The 19,465-nt window shown below is 34.6% G+C and overlaps 3 protein-coding genes across 7 annotated transcripts; 1 reads left to right on the top strand and 2 right to left on the bottom strand.

Annotated features, from left to right (window-relative positions):
* Positions 1-1,199: 1,199 nt before the first annotated feature.
* LOC140978720 (primase homolog protein) lies at positions 1,200-5,385 on the bottom strand. 4 transcript variants are annotated; one of them, XR_012175605.1, is made up of 13 exons: positions 5,061-5,383; positions 4,825-4,949; positions 4,345-4,400; positions 4,215-4,266; positions 4,010-4,120; positions 2,961-3,041; positions 2,453-2,533; positions 2,240-2,305; positions 2,042-2,158; positions 1,887-1,934; positions 1,703-1,748; positions 1,523-1,583; positions 1,200-1,458 (listed from the first exon to the last, which is right to left on the bottom strand). XR_012175605.1 is itself a non-coding variant. In XM_073443930.1 (13 exons), exons 1-13 carry the CDS (start codon positions 5,341-5,343, stop codon positions 1,378-1,380), a joined length of 1,248 nt encoding a protein of 415 aa, XP_073300031.1. In that variant the 5' UTR covers positions 5,344-5,380; the 3' UTR covers positions 1,204-1,377. The 4 variants fall into 4 exon arrangements, 3 of the variants coding, with proteins under 3 accessions (XP_073300040.1, XP_073300031.1, XP_073300050.1); XM_073443930.1 differs by having other exon boundaries at positions 1,204-1,458; positions 1,703-1,788; positions 5,061-5,380; XM_073443939.1 differs by lacking the exon at positions 2,453-2,533 and having other exon boundaries at positions 1,201-1,458; positions 1,703-1,788; positions 5,061-5,385.
* Positions 5,386-8,884: 3,499 nt separating this feature from the next.
* Positions 8,885-9,754, top strand: LOC140971726 (FAS1 domain-containing protein SELMODRAFT_448915-like). Its single transcript, XM_073434190.1, has one exon. It carries the CDS (start codon positions 8,885-8,887, stop codon positions 9,752-9,754), a length of 870 nt encoding a protein of 289 aa, XP_073290291.1.
* Positions 9,755-10,029: 275 nt separating this feature from the next.
* On the bottom strand, positions 10,030-15,475 carry LOC140978705 (lysine-specific demethylase JMJ18-like). 2 transcript variants are annotated; one of them, XM_073443913.1, is made up of 12 exons: positions 15,320-15,475; positions 14,104-14,269; positions 13,866-13,937; positions 13,652-13,729; positions 13,056-13,559; positions 12,738-12,959; positions 12,474-12,635; positions 12,016-12,384; positions 11,252-11,930; positions 11,052-11,155; positions 10,762-10,959; positions 10,030-10,647 (listed from the first exon to the last, which is right to left on the bottom strand). In XM_073443913.1, the coding sequence occupies exons 2-12, from the start codon at positions 14,113-14,115 to the stop codon at positions 10,306-10,308; spliced, it is 2,742 nt and encodes a 913-aa protein (XP_073300014.1). In that variant the 5' UTR covers positions 14,116-14,269; positions 15,320-15,475; the 3' UTR covers positions 10,030-10,305. The 2 variants fall into 2 exon arrangements, with proteins under 2 accessions (XP_073300014.1, XP_073300020.1); XM_073443919.1 differs by lacking the exon at positions 15,320-15,475 and adding an exon at positions 14,514-15,242.
* Positions 15,476-19,465: the final 3,990 nt, after the last annotated feature.

Raw genomic sequence — 19,465 nt, 5'->3', positions numbered from 1 at the left:
TATTTTTCTTAATCCGTGTGAGAAAAAAAGCAAGACTATATAATCGGCATGGAGAGAATATATCATATTATTTATTATTTATCTCCCCTCAATTATCAGTAGCACTGCAAGTAGAAAATTATATAGAGATTTTAGAAGAAAATGAAATATATATGTTGCTTCAATGATTGAAAATTGATAGGATCAAAAATATGTTTAGAGATGTTGAATAAATATTTTTAAAATTTATAGAGCTATAATAGTCCGTTATTGAAATGTTCAAAAATGAACCCAACACCGAAAAATTATATTGAGTTAGATTTTCAAACCGAACTAAAGTCACTCAAGATCCATGTGTAATCATCGATAATAATTCTATTGTTTTTATCTNTTCTCATAAGCTAAATAGGTAAAATCTCGTTTTTTATTTTGTTATTTCGGAGACATTTTTTTGTGTAGATGAATATTAATCGATATCAGATAAATATCGACAAAATTAAAACAACATAACAACTTCAATCCACTTAATATGCTATACTCAAAATACCCTACATAATTTTCATAATAATCTATTTTATTCTCATACATGTGCATTGTTAAATTTAGTCTCTTTGATGATTAATGTGGATGATAATGGGTATTTTAAACGAGAATTGGACATTAATAAATAATAATTATGTATTTCAAATAGTATAAACTCTACTAGAATTAATTGAGTACGCTAAATATATTATAACAATATAGACCATAATTGGATACTATATATTACACAAGAATTAAATAATATCATACATTAATCAAATGTTGTTAATTAATAGTTCAACCTTAATAGATAGTAATTGAGTACACTAAATATAGTTGGTCAGTATAAAGATATGTGACAAACTTTAGAATTTGGAAGGCATGATAAACAACAGTGTAGGAGAAATCGAGCATTACAAGCAGAGAAAACAAAGATTTTGGTCCTGTAAGTTGATTTGTTTTGAATGATAGTCATGTAACTTGTCAAAATTTGATTTTCATTCAGTAACTTTGATTTTTTTTGTTTTGATCATTTTTTCGCTGAAACCACTAATCCATTATATATTTCTTATTTGACATTTTTTCGCATGAAGCCACAAAATTCATCTTTTATTACACAATCCTTGTCAAGTTTACCAGCTTAACAAAAGAATGTAGAAATTTATAGTTTTTATAATTTTATATTCAAATATTAAAATTATTTCCATTTCAAAAAAAGAACACTTGATTCTAGTTTGACAAAATGCACTCTTAATCTAGAGCTTTTATATCCAAACATAATCTAAATATATGTAACAATGGCCTCATTCAATTCGTATTAGGATGGAAAAACATTTGCCCATCAATATACAAAATTTGACATAATCTCCAAGTTGATCAACTGAAATCATGTGATTCATATGGTTTAGCTCCGTTAATGGCATCTCTTAGTGCAGCTGCGCCCAAATTCTTAAGAACCTATGCATTAAGAATGGAATGATCAAATCAAGATTAAAGGTGTATGGAAAAATACTCATCCTACCTCATTGGCATCTTTGAAAGAGCTCAACTCATCCTTTTCCGGCCAATTTACTTGCCAACACCTGGAAACATAAGAACAGTTTGCATCAGAGGAGATGTCGTCTGGTAGAACTTTCTTTTTTCTTTTTTTACCGAATACAGATGCAATGGAATAGGGATGAAGCAATTCGCGCATTGTAACCTCTCTCTTCCAAGGCGGCGAGAAAGCTCCTCAGCTAAAGCTTGGCCTGGTATATCACCATCGGTTGCCAGGATTATTCGAGACGCCTAAAAGGGTTTATAAAAATATACAAGATCGGTGGACCACACGATAGCAAATTATAGAACTATGAGGCATCATAAATTTAGATTTTCATATATCTAACCTTGTCCAGATAGTCTTTGCAGTTCCATAGATACTGAAAGCTCACGTCCTGATAAGGATACACAATATATTGAAAGTTTGTGCTCAACTTCTACATCAACCATTGATTAATTAGAGAGTATAAATACTCAAATCATGGAGAACCGCCAACTGAACCTTGTCCACTGATGGTAGTTCCTTGATTGAAACAGTTTGTGGTGCTCCTCCAGGAACACTTGCACAATTGTAATAACCAGCTTCTTCTATTGACAGCTTATCTATCTCACCTTCAACCTGGATTCAAAAAAAGATAATGAGGAAGGGAACAGGCAGAGATGAGTCCGTTAAATCACAGAAAAATGTTCGAGTGAATACAATGATAATCTCATCTGCTTCCGTAATGTCATCCAGTCCATATAACATTTTTTCAGTACCTCTGTCCTGAAATTTGAAGGCAATAATTTACATAAATCAGGTCGGTTACAGGTGTGATATTTTGTTGGTCTGTTCAGAAACTAGGATTCAACAAAATTTCACCGAGAGGACTAAATAATCATTCGACTTCCAAAGTAGATGTTTGCAAAGTACCTGCCAAAACTTTTTCTCTATTGTTCGGTACTTGCAGCCAACAAGTAGCCCATTTTGTCTATAAGTAAAGGCAATGATTTTCTGCATTGAGAAATTACAAACTAAACATGAGCACGAATGCACCAAATAAAAGAACTCCCAAATTCCACATACACATGACTGGTTCCCAAAAAGACAAAGATGAAGAATCTAAAGAAACTTCTCTTCCCAATGCCAACTGCCACTTGGGCTTCCTTACTCTAGATGAAAAAACAACGTACTTATAAAATTAATATTGTCTACTACTTCATGGAAGATAGTTCTCATTATCACTAAGAGCTTCTCTGTCTTCTACAAGTTAATTTCAAAATTTTCTATATCTTTAATTGTGAAAAAGAAATTGACATCATCCGAAGCTGACTGTAACACATACACCAATCATACTTTCCATAAAATTATGAACCCAAAAATTCTTCAATTTGAACAGGAATAGTGAATTGTACCATATAATTTGAGATACTATCTGTACCTTTTCACCAGAAACTTGCATCACTTTATTTCTCTGCAATGTTTCCTTGGATATCATTCTTCCAGCAAAGTAATCTACCAGCTGAAACATAGGATAACTGAATTAAACTTCAAAGTGAAAACTCAACGATAGCTCGTTGAAGAACCAGGAACTCAACCTCATCATTCACATTATTTATGAGGCTTCTAAGACATTTTCCACCATGTCTCCAAAAGAAACAAGATCAAGAAATGGAAGCTGCATAGGAAGTGGCAGCAGAGTGACACAGCTGCACTATAACAGAATACTAAGAATCACTAGGATTCATTGACTTGCTCCTCAAATTCCAATCAGATTTTCAGTGCTAATTATCAGTCTTAAACTTTTCAAGTTTGATACTTGTGTGTTGTCAACTTGGGAAAATCATCTCTAGTTATTTTTAGTTCGACTCAAGTGTTGTTACAGATTTTTGCTTTAAATTCTTTATTGTCTTCTGTAGCCAAGAAGTTTGATAAAAAAATCCAAAATTTTGCAATTCAATTTTTGCTGTAGAAAAGAATACTCCATGATACATATTTTTCCAAAACACAAGCAGTCGTAATGCCTGATGCTCGGTGGCATGACAGGACATAGAGTTTAAGTTGCCGGTGTAGGAGGTCAAACCTAAAATGATGACCACTCCTTCAGAAAAAACCTGTAGTGGTGCCGTGAGGAGAAATATGAATACAATTAAAAGCTAATCTTGTTATCTAATTTTGAGAATGGAACCAATATATCGACGGCCTAAGAGAATTGTACCAGAATATGTCACAAGTCAATCGAGTCGATGCAATTACAAACTTATTCAATATAAGAAGCTAATGGCCACATATTCTCTTAGACTACCATTTGCATGATATACCCTTGCAATATGTCTATAGTCACAAGGCTGAACAAAAAAATAACAAATCAAACGTGCGTTCTTCAAAAACCTTGGACAACTGAATCATGTCAATGGTGCAGTTAATTGAATAAAATTGAAAGTCCATCATAAGATGTAAAAGTTCTGGTCAGATCCATAAATTTGTTACCTCTTCACCCAACACCTCTAGCCTTAGACTTTCCCTTGTCGATGGGGAATTGGAATTAATTTGTCCATGAAGATTGCCACCCGGAAAAGGCTTTCCACTGTTTGTAACTACCTGCAATCAAAATCAGAATCTCCCAAAGTAAATATGGTTTCAAGACATTAGAGAAAGGAGAAAAAGTTGTAAACAAAACCACATGTCATGCCACCTGGCCTGCCCATCCACATCGTGTATCAAAACATCTCCACATTGCATAACTCCTAATATGTTATATAAATGTATATACTTAATCAAACTCAAGAAGTATGTAACCTCGAAAAATTTAGAAGGCAATGTACCAATTTTGGCCAACATGAAATGACAGACTTCTCTGCATAGATTGTCCACCGTTGCACTGAACCCAAAGAAGGTAGATGCATTGAGTGCCAATTTTAGACCATTATAACAGTGGATAAAGTAAGAGAGGAGAACAAGATTACACGACAAATGCCAATATATTCAATGAGATAATTATCAAGAATTTCAATGTCCCTACCAGCATCTTGTGAAGAAAATTTGGGTCTTGGCTAAGAAATTGACACAACCAATAACAATAAGTAAGATCAACAGAAAAAAACTTCAGTAAAACTACCATGGCTCCCCGTAGTGTTAATCTAATATAATCTTTAGGCATTATCTTATTAAGACATAAAACTGTAAATTCCAATAAAAAAACATCGTCATCTCGTTGCATTTTCCTGAGTAAGTATTTAGTTCCAAGCAAGTTCATATAACAAAATTAACCATAACAGCTGGTACCAGACCAGAGCACCACGTACCTTGGGACAAACAAGAAGATCATAGAGACCAGGTGTACAAGAATCGATTTTTACTTCACGGGAGTCCATTTTCTGCCTCAGTTTGGTGAAGACAGCCCTCTCTTCCTCTGCCTCATCCATGTCAGCTATAATTTCAAAGGGCAAAAGACAGCAACAAAACCAATGATTTTTTGCATTTGACATATACATGCCAAATAAAACAGTTTGTCATCTAGAGTCGATACGAAAAAATTAACCTGTTGTCTTTGAAGTCCGAACATGAGACAAATACGGGAACCCATTATTGTGACCCGAATTTATGGAGACGGGCTTTGTAGGAAAGGCCGATATACTAAAAGATGGTAGATTTGACGAAGTTTTGGTCGGGTGACAAGGCGGTGGCGGTGGCGGTGAAGTGAGAAGAAAAGGCATTTCAACTGTTCCGTGAGGCCATTCTCTTCTCTGATATTTTCCTCCGGATTGGATTTGAGAATCCAAATGTTCCTGGTGGTCGATAAAGCTTTGATGTTTTCTTGTCATCTAGTGTGCCAGAAGCGGGTGATTGTGGCAAGAATGATGGGACACGAATATTTCTACAACTATTCATTACATACTCGAATTTTAGGCATCTTTTTTTTATTTATTAAGAAAATACAATTTTTTTTGGCGAAACTTAATTGTTTGAAACAAATAAAATTGATTTTTTTATGCTCTTTTGCTAATTCGAATTGAAAGGTGATATAAGATCGGTCTATTTCCGACATCATATCCATAGTTAGCGCGGATTCGGAATTGTCTTTCATTCCAAGGCATAACAGCTCTATTTATTGGTCTGAGCAAGATACGACTTATTTAACTATTTGAAAGAAACAATTCATAAAAAAAATATTTCTTTGAGATTTTGTATATTCTATAGTTCCTTATCAATTGTTAATGTTTAGTCATTGAGATTCACGTCAATTCGNAGCAACAATGAAACTTATAGTAAGAGGAAAATCCGTCGACTTTAAANTATTTCTGTGAGATTTTGTATATTCTATAGTTCCTTATCAATTGTTAATGTTTAGTCATTGAGATTCACGTCAATTCGTATTACTTTTTAGGTCTAGATATTACCTATTTTTTTTTCCTTTTCAAAAAATTGAGATGATTGAAGNTATATATTTATAAGCATGTATCTCTCTCTCCCTCCCTCTTCTGTGTCTTTTTATAGTTTTAATTAATTGGTTTTCACAAAATATTCAAGACTCTTTTTCTTTGGAAAAACAGAATATTCTTAGTAAAATCTAAGTTACTTGGGTAGTCTGTCGATTTCTTCCATCAGTTATGACTTTGAGCAACTACTGTTGTTGGGATTCATCAGTTCCATACAGAACCCACCATCTTCGCTCAAACAGAAACGAATTATTTCCTTTATTTTGCGGACTACTTCTGCAACAGTACAGATCATCTCTTCAACCAGCACATGTTTTATTAATCTGAAAAATACGATTATTTGCTTCCCGGTAATTTCCGATAAGTACTCCCGAAACGTCAAAAATGTAATATGTTCAAAATGAATGTAATGACTATTGACTATTAAACATGTGATTAATAAAATTAACAATTTTCTAACTTTTTGAGTCTTCCTATTTATGGTATAGTAGACATGATCATGTTAATTATGATACTATTCGTAGACTAATTAACATGAAAAATATTCATATATTCCAAATTAACAAACAACACAAATGCAAAAATTTTTTTGAGATAAAAGTAACAAGATCATTTTTTCGAACAATTAAAAGAAGAAGCTATGTAAGTAATTGTCTGTTTTAAATCAATGTAATAGTTATTAAGCACGTGATTAATAAATTTAACACTTTTGTTTGCTTGCTTGAGTCTTCTTGTTTATTTCATGGTAGACTTGAACACATTAATTATTATCAATCGTAGACTAATTAACATGAAAACATTCATGTATTCCAAATTGTTAAACAACACAAATGCGAAACTTGTGTTTTGGCAAAACTATCAAGCCCATCTGTTTTAAGGACAATGTAATTCGTACATGTCTCGGTTTATTTTACTGTTTCAGTTTTATCTATTGTATTTTTCCATGCATTTTTTGTTGGTTTATGTTCGAATTTCTGTATTTCAAAAGTTTACAGCACTTCATTTCTGTTTGGAGAACTAAGATATTGAGTAACTAAAAGTCGGCAGCCTAAGGGTTTCAAGATTGTCCGGAGGAAGTTCCGATGCCGACAATGCTGGAACTTCCAAGGCTCCACCAGTTTACAGGAGTTGTGTTACCTGTGATGGTAGCGTGAAAAGGAAGCAGCCAACAAGTGGCAGTATCTTATCGGCGCAAAGCATTGTTGCGAGGCAGCGGAGGAGGAAGATCACATACAAGACTCGGCAGCTGGGCAAGCTTATTCCGTGGGCAGAAGATGAACATCGGTGAAATGTTTGTTGCTGCTTACAAAAATACATCAAGTTTTCGCAGACTCAAGTTGGGATTCTTTTATGATGAAATCGTTGTTGGAATGTTTTAAGATTTAGATGAATTGAAATTAAGTTAAAAAAAAAAACTAAAAAAATGTGGACGTCAATGAAAGTGTTGAGGGTTTAAGAGGGGCGCTGAATGCAACCGGGAGCAATCCAGGTCGCAGGAGAGGTGTCTAGGCGCCCCCTAGTGCCTTGGAATTTCCAGGGGCGTGAGGGAGTCGCCTGTATAATGACGTCTGACTGCTCTGATTTTGCAAGTTTGATAATATCTTGCATTCAAATAGTGTACATTATATTGACGTTTTTAATCATATTTTTGGATGAAATGACACGGCCTCTTTGATGAATGAAATAACATGTACTTAACGATTGAAATCTAAAAATACATTATAAAAGACAAGTAGAAAACACTTATTATTTTGGATCATCTGTTTTTTGTATCCATTGCATTCATTTCTCCTTTACTTCTTTCTTTTGAAAGAGACTACACTTCATTTTGTAGTCATTGTTCACAATTTACAATGTTGTTATTGTAAGAAAGAGTTGTTGTATCTCGGGAAGAATTGTCATAAACCAAAACACTAAGGTGAGGTAAAATTCTTCTAAGAGATAATGTCCAACACTTATTTCAACTTAATTTGTTGCTGCAATATTATGTCAATTATCGAGATTTCCGGTTCAATACCACTAAGAACAACCATATCATCAGGTAATTAATCATTAATCACCGGATGAACGAATTTTATAACAACCAGATTTGTGTAAACATGTAAACAAAGATTAATGTGATCAATATTATACCCAGTTTAGTTTGCATGGTCTTCTTGAATCTCTGTTTATTCAAGAGAAGTTGTTCTCTGCATAGAAATGCTTGGTTCCCAAGACATTTGTCCAATATATCACTGAATAGAGATGATCCTGATTAATCTTCTTAATCCAACAAGTGTGAAGCATACATTTGTTGTCGAATTAAATTGCTTGATTAATTAATTAAAAAATCTTTCCACTGTAATAATAATATATGTACTCTATAGCTGAAATGATGTTAATGCAGCATTATATTAAATCAATTGATTCGTCTAATTTTACAATTAATGCTCTTCCAGTTTTTATTCTACTTCATTATTATGAAGTAATAATTGCCCACCTTACATTCGTAGTCACCATTTTAATAAATAGAAAAAGAAACAAGCTATAGAAGAGAAGAATAACTCATTTGAATCCAAAAGAATTATCAGTTCAGATATATTTTTCCCTAAAATCGAAACAAGGAGAAATATTAATATACATACGGGCATATATATAATTTATTTTAGAATTGAAAATGACCAATTCAAAGAGGTTGAAAGACAAGATATTAAAATTTTTACTTAATGTGTACATCTTTTAAACATATAGTTTTAGTTTAATTATCAATTCTTCCCTCTCGGGTTACGACTCGATTGTCCACAAAATCAAAATCAAAATACTTGAAATGCATGGGAAGTTGGTTAGGAGTTGGTTAACAAATATAAGTTTGCGAAATATCCTCCTGCATGAACATGCAAATTCTTGAGTCTTGCTATTCTTGAAACTACTCTACTCCAAAGCTCTCATGTCAACGTCCTTCTTCCTCCGCCGCCTCCTCCTTGTGGCAGCCATTATTACCACCAGTCTCAGTGTCATCTCGGTCACAGAAAGGGCTCCTCCACCCTCAAAACAACCGACGTCCGAATCACCCTCTCATCCACCAGTAACAACACCTCCACCTTCAGTACCGCCACAAAACTCCACCTTGATATGGACGCCTCCGCCGCCCTCACCTCCGAGGCTGACGCCGGTTGATACTAAAGAAAGTCAGATGAACAAGATAATTGACGCTCTAATTGGGGCCGGAGACTTCGCGGGTTGGGCTAACATGCTTTCTTCTACCGACCCTTCGTCTCTCCCACTCACTGCTACGCTCTTTATCCCGAGCAACGATGCTATTTCCCAGTTCCAGCTCCCTTCCGCCACTGCTAACCCTTTTCTCATACCATATCACATAGTCCCGCAACGCCTAACTTTCTCCGATCTCAGACAGTTCAAAACTCACACGCGCCTCCCAACTTTGCTGCCTTCCAAATACATTCTCATCACCAACAATTCTCCTTCAAATTTCACTGTTGATGACTCACAAATCACGCATCCTGACATCTTTGTGAACCCCGCATTCTCCCTACATGGCATCAAGAACGTTCTTGATTACTCTCTCTACGGGAACAATGGTCTTCTTTCACCACCCAAGGAAAATAAAAAGAAGTCCCCAAGGCCTAAATCTTCGCCTTTACCACCAAAGGGTTCAAACCAGAATTTCTCAGGGGAGGTTATTGTTGATTTAAGCTCCAGCGCATCATGCTCGTGCACTGAGTTTTTGGTTATCTTTTGTGTCATTTCCGCTGTTTTTGCTTCCAAGATCTATGAAGTTGCATCTTATAGAACATGAAGACAATAAGAGAACATCACCAATTCTTGATTTGTATAATAGACATTTATATGATTCTTTTAAGTCAAATTGTTGAGTGTCATGTACGCATTTCATGGGTTAATATGATTTGTTTTCAAGAATTTAATCTTCACTGAGATGAGATCTGTTAGCAAGTTCCATGACTTTAGATAGTTTCATATATTTACCACAACTATCGTTTTCTTCTGTGATGTGATGTGATGTTATTTAGTACATATTCAGTAAGAAGAAATTTACTAGCAGACAACCAGGCATAATAACAGGAGAAAGATCAGCTCAACAGTTAGAATACAATTTGAAAATATTACAAGCTAGATTCATGAATAAAATTGTTCTCTAATCCATACAAAAGTCAACAGCTGTCGGTTGTTCACTAAAGATACCGGGGCAAAAAATCAATTATAAAATCTGTATCAGCTAAACCAGGAACTTCTCCTTTTTATACCAAGGTTGAAAAGAATGACAATTGACTAAAAAGGGCCGCTTAACCCCAAAAAGAATGGCGGAATGTTAAAGATTTGCTACTTCAATTATTTCTTTGTTGTTTGGATTTCCTCTGTCACTGTTTCAACAGCTATACTCCATAGATGACTTTTTGATTCTTGGCACAATATTCTGTGCAGTACTTCCATCTCTTCAGAATCAGCTTTCCTCAACAGTCTTCTGAATATAGGCCGTATTTCATCATCAGACAAAAAATTATCACTACCTAGAGTTAACCTATCAGAAGATTCCTGCAAGGCCGAGTCAGTTGCATAGCTATCTGTAATTTTTTCTCCTTCAACGGACCTTGTTTCTGAAGACTTCTGAGTTAAGAGCTTGTGATTCCAGTATTTAACGCAACGGTGATGCGTATCCTGAGCCTCAATAGCCTGAATATACTCTGATTAGCATTTTCTTAACTAATCAAATTAACACAGTAGCCATATTATTTCTTGGTTGAGTTCTCAACAAAGGATACAAAAAAAACGAGAAGCCAGATTTACCTGAATGATAGATGAAGAAAGAAATCCAAACATCTGAAGACCATCCACGTTACTAACAGGCTGCAATGGAGGCAATCCTTGCTTTCCTAGGCATGCCTGCGTTGTAATTTCTTGGTTAATTCTCTGAAGCACCATTTCCCAGCATCTCTGTGCTGACGTATTCGTAAAGCTCTCGTGTGGATGATCTTCTAAACTAACCTGGTAATCGAAAGTTTCTATCAGAATGGTTGTTGAAGCGAGAGTAACAAAAGGTGAGGTTCGTTTAAGACTTGGGGATCTAGGAAGATTACCTTGAATAGGGGGCCTAGTAGTCCACCATCCAGGATTTCTGATGTATAGGTACTCCTAATCATCGGATTCAAAATGTTATAGAATTTTACCCGGCTTTTATATCCTGTACAAGTCATTCATGACTTTGCATAAGAACCATGTAAATAATTATGAAAGCCAACACACCTTGAAGGAATTTTTGTTTATTCCGGACACATACCTTTCGAGAATATGAACGCCTTGTTGCACCACAGTTTTCCACAAACAACAGAACCCAAATTTATAGGTTCGACGCAGAAGTCAAGCCTCTCTTCAGAATCTGGCCCAACCTCAGAAATCTTGTTTGCTAAATGCTCATCTGGATCGTTTTTCAAAGTGCTATTGAATGGAACACTAGAAGAAGGACCTGTATTTCTTGAACCTAAAGGCTGACCATCATCAGAAGCCACATTTGATTCAGATGAGCAACAATCACTCCCCCTATTTATTCCTTCCTCTCTCTTGGGGTGGTGAACTCCATCTTCATCTTTGCCTCCATCTAGCTTGTCAAAATCATAGCTTTTATCAGTCAACAATGCCACCTGAAAGTATTTGGACGACCATATTTTGAGAGCATCTGTGCACTCTTCCAGTGCCTCGACCAATGTGTTCAGCTCATCAATGGTGTAACGGAGGATGAGAAATCTGTTGTCTGGTTCACAGCAACATATGAGATTTGCATGTTTAAGGCATGCAAATTTTTTGGAGGAACAATTGCAAGAAGCTGCAGATAGATGCAAGTCAAAAAAGCATGCAAAACATTCCCTCTCTATGTGCAGATCAAGATACTTTTCCATCTTCTGAAAGCTGGTAACCTGTGGAAGACGTTCGATTCTTTTCTTCTCTAAATGAACCCTCCTCTAAAATTCAAATAAAAGAGTAATAAGTATAATAGATATAAAGAAAGAATCAGACATGGATGTACATTCATTTTTGCCACTTTACCCTAATAGCCTCAGTAAGCTTCCCATCCTTTCCACAGACATTTTTCCATCTCAAGTTCTCTGGGTTTTCTTGCTTGAGAATGGAGATCTCCCAGAGAGCCCGGATAGCTTTCTGGGCTGCAGCCACCATCAGCTTATCATGTGACAATGACGTTTTGCGACACTGTTTACTATACAGCTCAACTGCATTTAGTCCATGCTGTAGCCAATCCACGGGAGCCACATTTACAGCCTCTGCACAGTTAAAGCCACAGTTGAATCCACAGTGATAAGCTCTTGGAAAGGTGAGAACAAATTCCCCAGATTTCTGAAGGGCCCGATACACGGGTACACCTTCTGACTTCAAAACTGAAGGAGACAACTGAGTGACCTGTCACAAGTGGTCCTAAAGTCATACATGATGTAGCATAATATTATGATGACGCCAAAAAGAAATGGACACGGAGGATTATGATTTACCAATTCATTAAGTAAATCAGGTTGTTCTTCAAATAGATCTTTTAAGTGTTTCCTCATAGCATCCTCCAATGCCGAGGCATGACTTCCAGGAACCCCATACCAAATTTTTGGATCCCCCCAGTGGAGATAGTTCAGAGAGTAGAGATGGTGGTCTTCAACATGCTTTCGTAAGTAACATAAGAACGATCATATACATAAGAATCAGGTTGACATACAAAAGTAACTTCGCATAGATGGCAAGTTACTGCAGAGAAAGTAACTCACCCAACAAAATGATGAGAAGCACATTCCAATATAAAGCCATGGTACAACTACCCCAGAGATGTGCTCTTCAAAATTCAGAACCGAGCCCGGGAGAAGTGAGAAGTTATTCAAATTCCACCCTGAGCTCACATATTGATCTATCTTAGAGTCTGTTATTGACGATGATTCTTTAGGGAATCCACTCCCCAGTGTTCCACTTTCCAAATCAGCTCCATAATATACCTATGGTTGTCACACAAAGTTAAATATTGTAAGCTTACTTGTACTAAAGAATCTGAAAAAAGGGTAAAAAACATGGTTAAATTTAGAGTTTCTCACCTCAACCTCATCCGTAGGCTCCTCGATGATCCTCCAATACTCTCCTTCAATGTCAGCAACAGATGGAAACCCCTTAATCTGTCCAGTCTCTCTAGAGCATTCTTGAGTTCTGTTGTGCAATCCAAAGTACGATTCTTTAAATTCCTCTGCAAATCTTTGAAAATCTTCAAGGGTAAAGTCTGGTCCCGATTGAAAACCAAACTTTTCGTCAGTATCACATGCAGCATATGATTCGGCACTCTCAGGATGAGCATGTCTCCTCGGTCTAGTGTTAAATAGCCTCCTCTTTTTTCTCTTTGGCTTTATTTTTTTCTTCATGGGTTCTCTATTCTGAAGGAGATCTACTTGCTGAATTCTTGTAGAAAATGTCGTGTTCTCCCAGACTTTCTTATCTTTTAGGGGACAAGGAGGATTCCAAGATGCAGGAGGCACAATTTTGCAAATACCATATGCCTCAGCTGTGGACCTTATGCTCGCTATATAACCAAGGGTATCTTGGAACTCCTAAAAATTGAAGAATATTTCAACTTCATATCAGGTACAACAAGATAGTAACAGTGTGATCTCTATTTCAGATTTTGAAAGAAAAAATGAACCTCAGCAGTTGGATAGAATACTGGAGCTTCTTCGAGTAAGGGTCTACATGCTTCAGCAGGAACCCATCTTGCAGATACCTGCTTCAGTACACACAAATAAAATCATTTCAAAAATTTGTAAAACTAGGAAAACGAGTTATTCTAGCAAGCATAAATAAATTTCTCAAAAACAACTCAAACAATTATGGAAATGGTCATTCTGTCACTCTTGCACCTTTCCATTCAGTGGACTGCCTGGACTCCTTAGGCTGTCATCATTTTTCGGCATATTTCTGGAATGCTGCTCCTGGAAGAAAACTACTATGAGTATTTATCTATTCCATATTCTAAAGAAACTGAGTCATGAAAAGCAAAGCCCGAGTAAATGGGGAAATATGAGAGTGGAAAACAATATGTAAATATAAAATGATTCATCAGGGTAAATTCTGCATGATTCAGGTGATAACACAAACCTTCATTCTCATGAGGATTCAGTTACTAGTTAAAGCGTATGTTAGCAGCATAGTCGTGCTAATGGATATTGTTGATAAAGCAAACCTTCAGACCTTCCCGTAAGAATGGAACTATAGAACCTATATGCGGAACCGTTCTTGAACAAAACTAATCTTGTTGAGAAATCTGAAACAATAAGAAATTAATTTAATGTTCTAATGGAGATTGTTAACTCAAAATAAAATCATTTTTGAAACACCGTATTGATAATCAAGCAAAATGAGTATGGCTGAAAGAGAACATATGAGAAAAAAACCAAACACATGATCTCACTGAAACAGGCACTGAAATTTAGCTTTAGCAAATCTCAACCTTAACGATACCTATTCACTAATAACTCACAATACTGATATGTCTAATTATCAACTACCTGCCTTCTATTTTCCACTGTTAGAGAAGAATGAAACGAATTTACCGTGAAGATCATTTTTTCCCGAGAAATTCAACATGGTTGACAAGAAAAGACAGATTATAAGCTGAATACACAATAACTCAAGCAGTTTACACAATAAAACACACAGAACAATCAAACGCTAAAGACATGTGTTGCCTTTGTAATATATTATGCAGATTCTTGAATGACGAATGTGGGTGGAAGAGAAATCAGATTTGCACACACTATGAAAAAAAGCAACTATGTATTTGATTGGTAAACATAATTAATTATCAAGAAGTAATACAAATCAATTGACCCCCAAATCTTTGAAAATCTTTACATGTACATACAGTTCTTGAAAATAAAGGGAAACCAATTTGTAACTGTAAAGCCAAACAGTTTCTACTTTTTCTCCCATTCATTAATGCCCTAAGAATTTTCAAGAAATCTTCCCAGAAAATATCATAAATCACATTAAGAAATTATAAAGACTAATTATCCAAGATCCTCCAGGCTAAAGGTAATTTCCACGAAATCCCAGTATTACCACGCAGATAAAAATACCTTTTATACTCAAATAAAAGGGTGAAAAATCAAATCTTGAAAGAACGATTAAATATTTATAGAGTCGACAATAACATAAAGGGTGGGGGAATATGAAAAGCAACTTGACCAACAAAAAAAATGACATTCAAATTTAATGATGGTAAGTACAAACAAAAGGGGATTCACAGGATTATATTTACTGCGGGCACGTTGACAAGTATTCAAGAAGATGAAAATATGAATGTCAGGGTTACCTCAAAGCGACAGCCCAAGAATTCCACGTTGTAACCCAATTGTTTTTCACTTGAAAAGTATGGCAAAACAGAGTATTTATAATATCGTTGAACGAAATCGAGGAAGTTGGATCTTATACAGAGAGAGGATGGAGGCTAGGGTCCCTCTCACTTAAAAGTCCTCGTGTGTGTGGGAAAAATCAAGAAAACCGAATGGGAATCAAATGAAAAGGACGGATCCACGAATCCTTAATTTAATGGGAAAAATAGAATGGTGCCCCCCATTGTTTTCTTGATTTGCTACGTTAAAAGTACAATTTGGGTACAAAGATTCTCTAATGATTGGCATCGTGTTTCGTGCTTTGCTATCAACGTAAATAGAAAGAAAAAATATATAAAAATAATTATCACGTTATCATTTTCAAACTACACGTGAATAATGCGATGAAAGATGATTATCTTTTTATTAGAAAAAGTGAAATTAATAGATTNTAAATATATTTTTGTATGGAAAATTAGATATGTATTAAAATTAAAATTTCAGGCATGAATATTGAATAATGTGTCGGTAGAAGTATTAGACATTCCGATGTCCCCTTCGAACCATGAGGACTTTATATGTTGGGCTTATGATCCAAAAGGCAAATATTCGGTAAGGGAAGAATATAAGACTGAAATTGGATTTTATGAACCACCTGCACATAGCTCTGATATGCATTTAAAGAGGTGGTGGAAATTCCTTTGGGCTATGTCCATCCCTCCAAAAGTCCGAGTATTTTGGTGGTGCATTTTGTATAATATTATCCCGACATCAGTCAACCTAATGTCTCATCACGTCCGATAATTGGCAGCTGCCCTTATTTCATTTCGGATATGATACAACAAGCAATGTGTTATTCTCTTGCCCCATAGTTAAAAGTTTGCAAGAAGACATCTTGGTTTTCGCCCTTGTTGAAACAGGTACAATCATTTGATATCTTGAGATAGATGAACGATAAGCATAGCAAAATGGATTTTGAACTATTCACTATGAACACTATGCGATATGGACTGAAAACTCAAACTCGTACGTAGCCAAGGAAGCCACGGAAAGGGACTTAATGTACATTGGAGTGAGTCACTGCTGCGAGACTTGCAAGAGGCCCAACAATCGAGCATGATGGCTGGGAAAAATGATATTTCATGGAACTCACCGAAGACATGGACGACACCATATGTTAATGAGTTAAGACTAGATGTTGATGCAATTTATAAAGAGAACCTGAACAACTTTGCTATATGAGGAGTTATACGAAACATGAGAGCCAACCAGTGATAGCTTTCAGGAAGAAAATTCGTAAGCCTCCCTCTATTGTCTATAGAGAACCTGCCAACATTGATATGGGAATGAAGATTGCACGAGAACATAATCTCCTTATCAACCAAATCATATCGTAGTCTTTATCTGCAGTGCAAACAGTCACTCAACTAGAAGAGGACCTTAGCTATGTTGGCATATATGCTTTATATATCAGATGATATTTGATTCAGCATAGTGAAACTACTTTAAACCACATTCGACGCACGAAAAAAAACTTTTGCAAATTCATGACGTTTTTTATTATTTCTCACCTAACTTCTTTTGTTTGAAAACCTTGTGATTTTTTTTATTAATTTTTAAATCTTGTAATCAATTATATTTCTCCATCTCAGTGATATTACAAATTTTACAGTAAAAAATAGACATTCATCACACCCCATGTCGCTTTATTATGTAGTGTAGATATTAAATAAATGTGATCTATTTAAAATTGTTTATGTCAGACAATGTCTTCAAAAAAAAACATCATTAGCTTGTTTTCATACAATTGGGAATTTGGACATCTAATGAATATCGAAAATAGTAAAGATTACAACAAAAAACGTCCTCCAAACATTATTTAAGTGGTACGGAATCAAGAAATTGTCGAGTTATAAGTATTTTATTTGTTCATTGCTAATATGTTTTAGTATGCATAATTTAGTTTTTTTTTTACTCGAATAAGATTTCTCATATTGCAGTCAAAAACTTACTACATAATTGATAATATGTGACCGATTCTTTGCCTTATAAATATATATACTACCAACTAATCAATTTGGTCCATTAACACTGTACCAACATCTAATTATGTATATTATCTAATACACATTCATTTTTTAGCTAAATGACTAAGAGATCAAAATCATAATTCTTTTATCCTTATCTTGAAAATTTTTACAAGTTTATTATCTTTTTCAAAATTTGTAACATATAAATATATAATCCGAAAATCTTATGGTTTGACTTTTGTTAAGGGTTTTTTTAATATATTTTTTTTTTCATTTTGATCATGGGTATCTGAATTTTATTATTTGTTTGTAATAGGATATAAATATGTATTCAAACAATAATCTATTCAAAGAGTAATATCGAATTAATAAAAGACAATATCTAGTAAGACTAAAAAATTCTTATTTTCCATATTTATTAGAATTATAAGTAATTAAATTAAAATTTAAAATAACATACTAAAAAATATTTTAAAAATAAAATTGCATTAGATACACTCAACATATAATATTAATTTAAACATAGGCAACGTGTGCCATGAAAATTAAGTATACTCTATACATACATACACACACATACATATATACATATATATTGAACATCGATAAATTACATCGAGTTTTGTTTTCAAATCAAGCGGAAGACGATCAAACTAATCTTCATAAAAACCAATTAAACGTTTATTAAATAATTTGAAAGATATACAAGTTGAATGAATAGAAACGTTTTTTGTCAAAGCATTTATCAAACAATTAGTATGCAATATTTTTGTAATTGAAAGACACATAAAACGCTTCAACATTGTATCTAAAAACAGTAGCAATAGTAAATAAATGTGATAAATAAATAAACACAAATTTGTTTATGCATGTTCGGAGATTAACAACTCTTATGTTACTATTTCTTCCACTTAGTAAGGTATGACTAAAAGACTTTGATCTATACAACTTATTGTATAAACTCATTTCAACTTAGGACTTATCCATTGCCTAAATGAAACGTCTAACATACTCGATTGTAGGCCGCAACATCACAATCGGCATAATATTTATGGTCTCTTATGCCAACACTACAAATATAATATTTAATGTCTTTGTGTGAAGACTATCACTCAACTATTCATTGAAACTCAACTCTCTTTTGTGTGATTGATTAGTGTGTGGGAGGATTTGACCATTTACAATGTATATATATCTCATATGTATCCTCACACATTAGGTTTGCTCTAATTCTAGCTAATTTTCTTCATATATGTTGCTCATGTTTTGAATCTTCTTCAAAAACTTGTATTTGATCTTCAAAGATATTGTATATATAGTCTTCAAGAGTAATATATATGTTAGACACAATAATATGATCGTTTGAGAAGACTTTGGACAGTTTCTCATATTAAAACGATATTTCCACCTTGATGGCTAATTTTCCAGAGCCTGACTGATTTTGAAGTCCGCTGTTAGTTAGGCTCGTCAGTTAGGTTGTTCCATCAGCTAGATTGGTCTTTGTTGAGCCTCGATGATTTCATCATATGCAGAACCAGCAATTTTATCGTGGTTTATCAGCTTTTTAAAATCTGATTCAGAATTCGACTTGTGAAGATGATTTATAGATCATTGTCTTATCTTCGTAAAGCATATTAATCATTTCATTCTGATAGCCGAGCTGATCGGACTGATCAAAATAACGGTAACTGCTCATATTCTACTGATCCTTGCTTATCAGCCAAACTGATAAGTCTTGCTGCTATTAGTTTGCGTGAATAACATTCTATTTAACCAAACTGTCGTGAAATACAACTTGCTGCAAATTGAGTTTTCTTTTCATTTGTTTTGGCAGATGGTCATTTGCATCATCGAGCTATGAGATATCATTGAAACACCGCAGCTCGCTAGATTTTCAGTTTGCCCGAATTCGAGTTTCAGCTTCCATCCTGAATTCGCAACTTCACACTTGAGTAAATATGTTAGAAACACAATAAAAACTTTTTGTCATCAAAATCAAGATTGTTAATATTTTTAAACCTAACAGTCTCTTCTTTTTTTTATGATCACACAACTTAGATAAAAATCATTCCAACTTTCAACTAAATATATGGGGAT

The sequence above is a fragment of the Primulina huaijiensis genome, chromosome 1, assembly GCF_012295235.1.
Source record: "Primulina huaijiensis isolate GDHJ02 chromosome 1, ASM1229523v2, whole genome shotgun sequence".
NCBI lineage: Eukaryota > Viridiplantae > Streptophyta > Magnoliopsida > Lamiales > Gesneriaceae > Primulina > Primulina huaijiensis.
This window is presented reverse-complemented; position numbering and strand designations above follow the sequence as displayed.

What these genes read in the sequence shown, in the direction of transcription:
- LOC140978720 (XM_073443930.1), bottom strand. Translation starts at nt 5,343, where the DNA reads ATGACAAGAAAACATCAAAGCTTTATCGACCACCAGGAACATTTGGAT. An exon ending in TCGGACTTCAAAGACAACAG is followed by an intron (nt 4,950 to 5,060) that starts GTTAATTTTTTC and finishes TTGAAATTATAG; the next exon opens with CTGACATGGATGAGGCAGAG. An exon ending in ATCTTCTTGTTTGTCCCAAG is followed by an intron (nt 4,401 to 4,824) that starts GTACGTGGTGCT and finishes CTTTGGGTTCAG; the next exon opens with TGCAACGGTGGACAATCTAT.
- LOC140971726 (XM_073434190.1), top strand. Translation starts at nt 8,885, where the DNA reads ATGTCAACGTCCTTCTTCCTCCGCCGCCTCCTCCTTGTGGCAGCCATT.
- LOC140978705 (XM_073443913.1), bottom strand. An exon ending in GCAGTCCACTGAATGGAAAG is followed by an intron (nt 13,730 to 13,865) that starts GTGCAAGAGTGA and finishes GTACTGAAGCAG; the next exon opens with GTATCTGCAAGATGGGTTCC. An exon ending in CTGATTTACTTAATGAATTG is followed by an intron (nt 12,385 to 12,473) that starts GTAAATCATAAT and finishes CACTTGTGACAG; the next exon opens with GTCACTCAGTTGTCTCCTTC.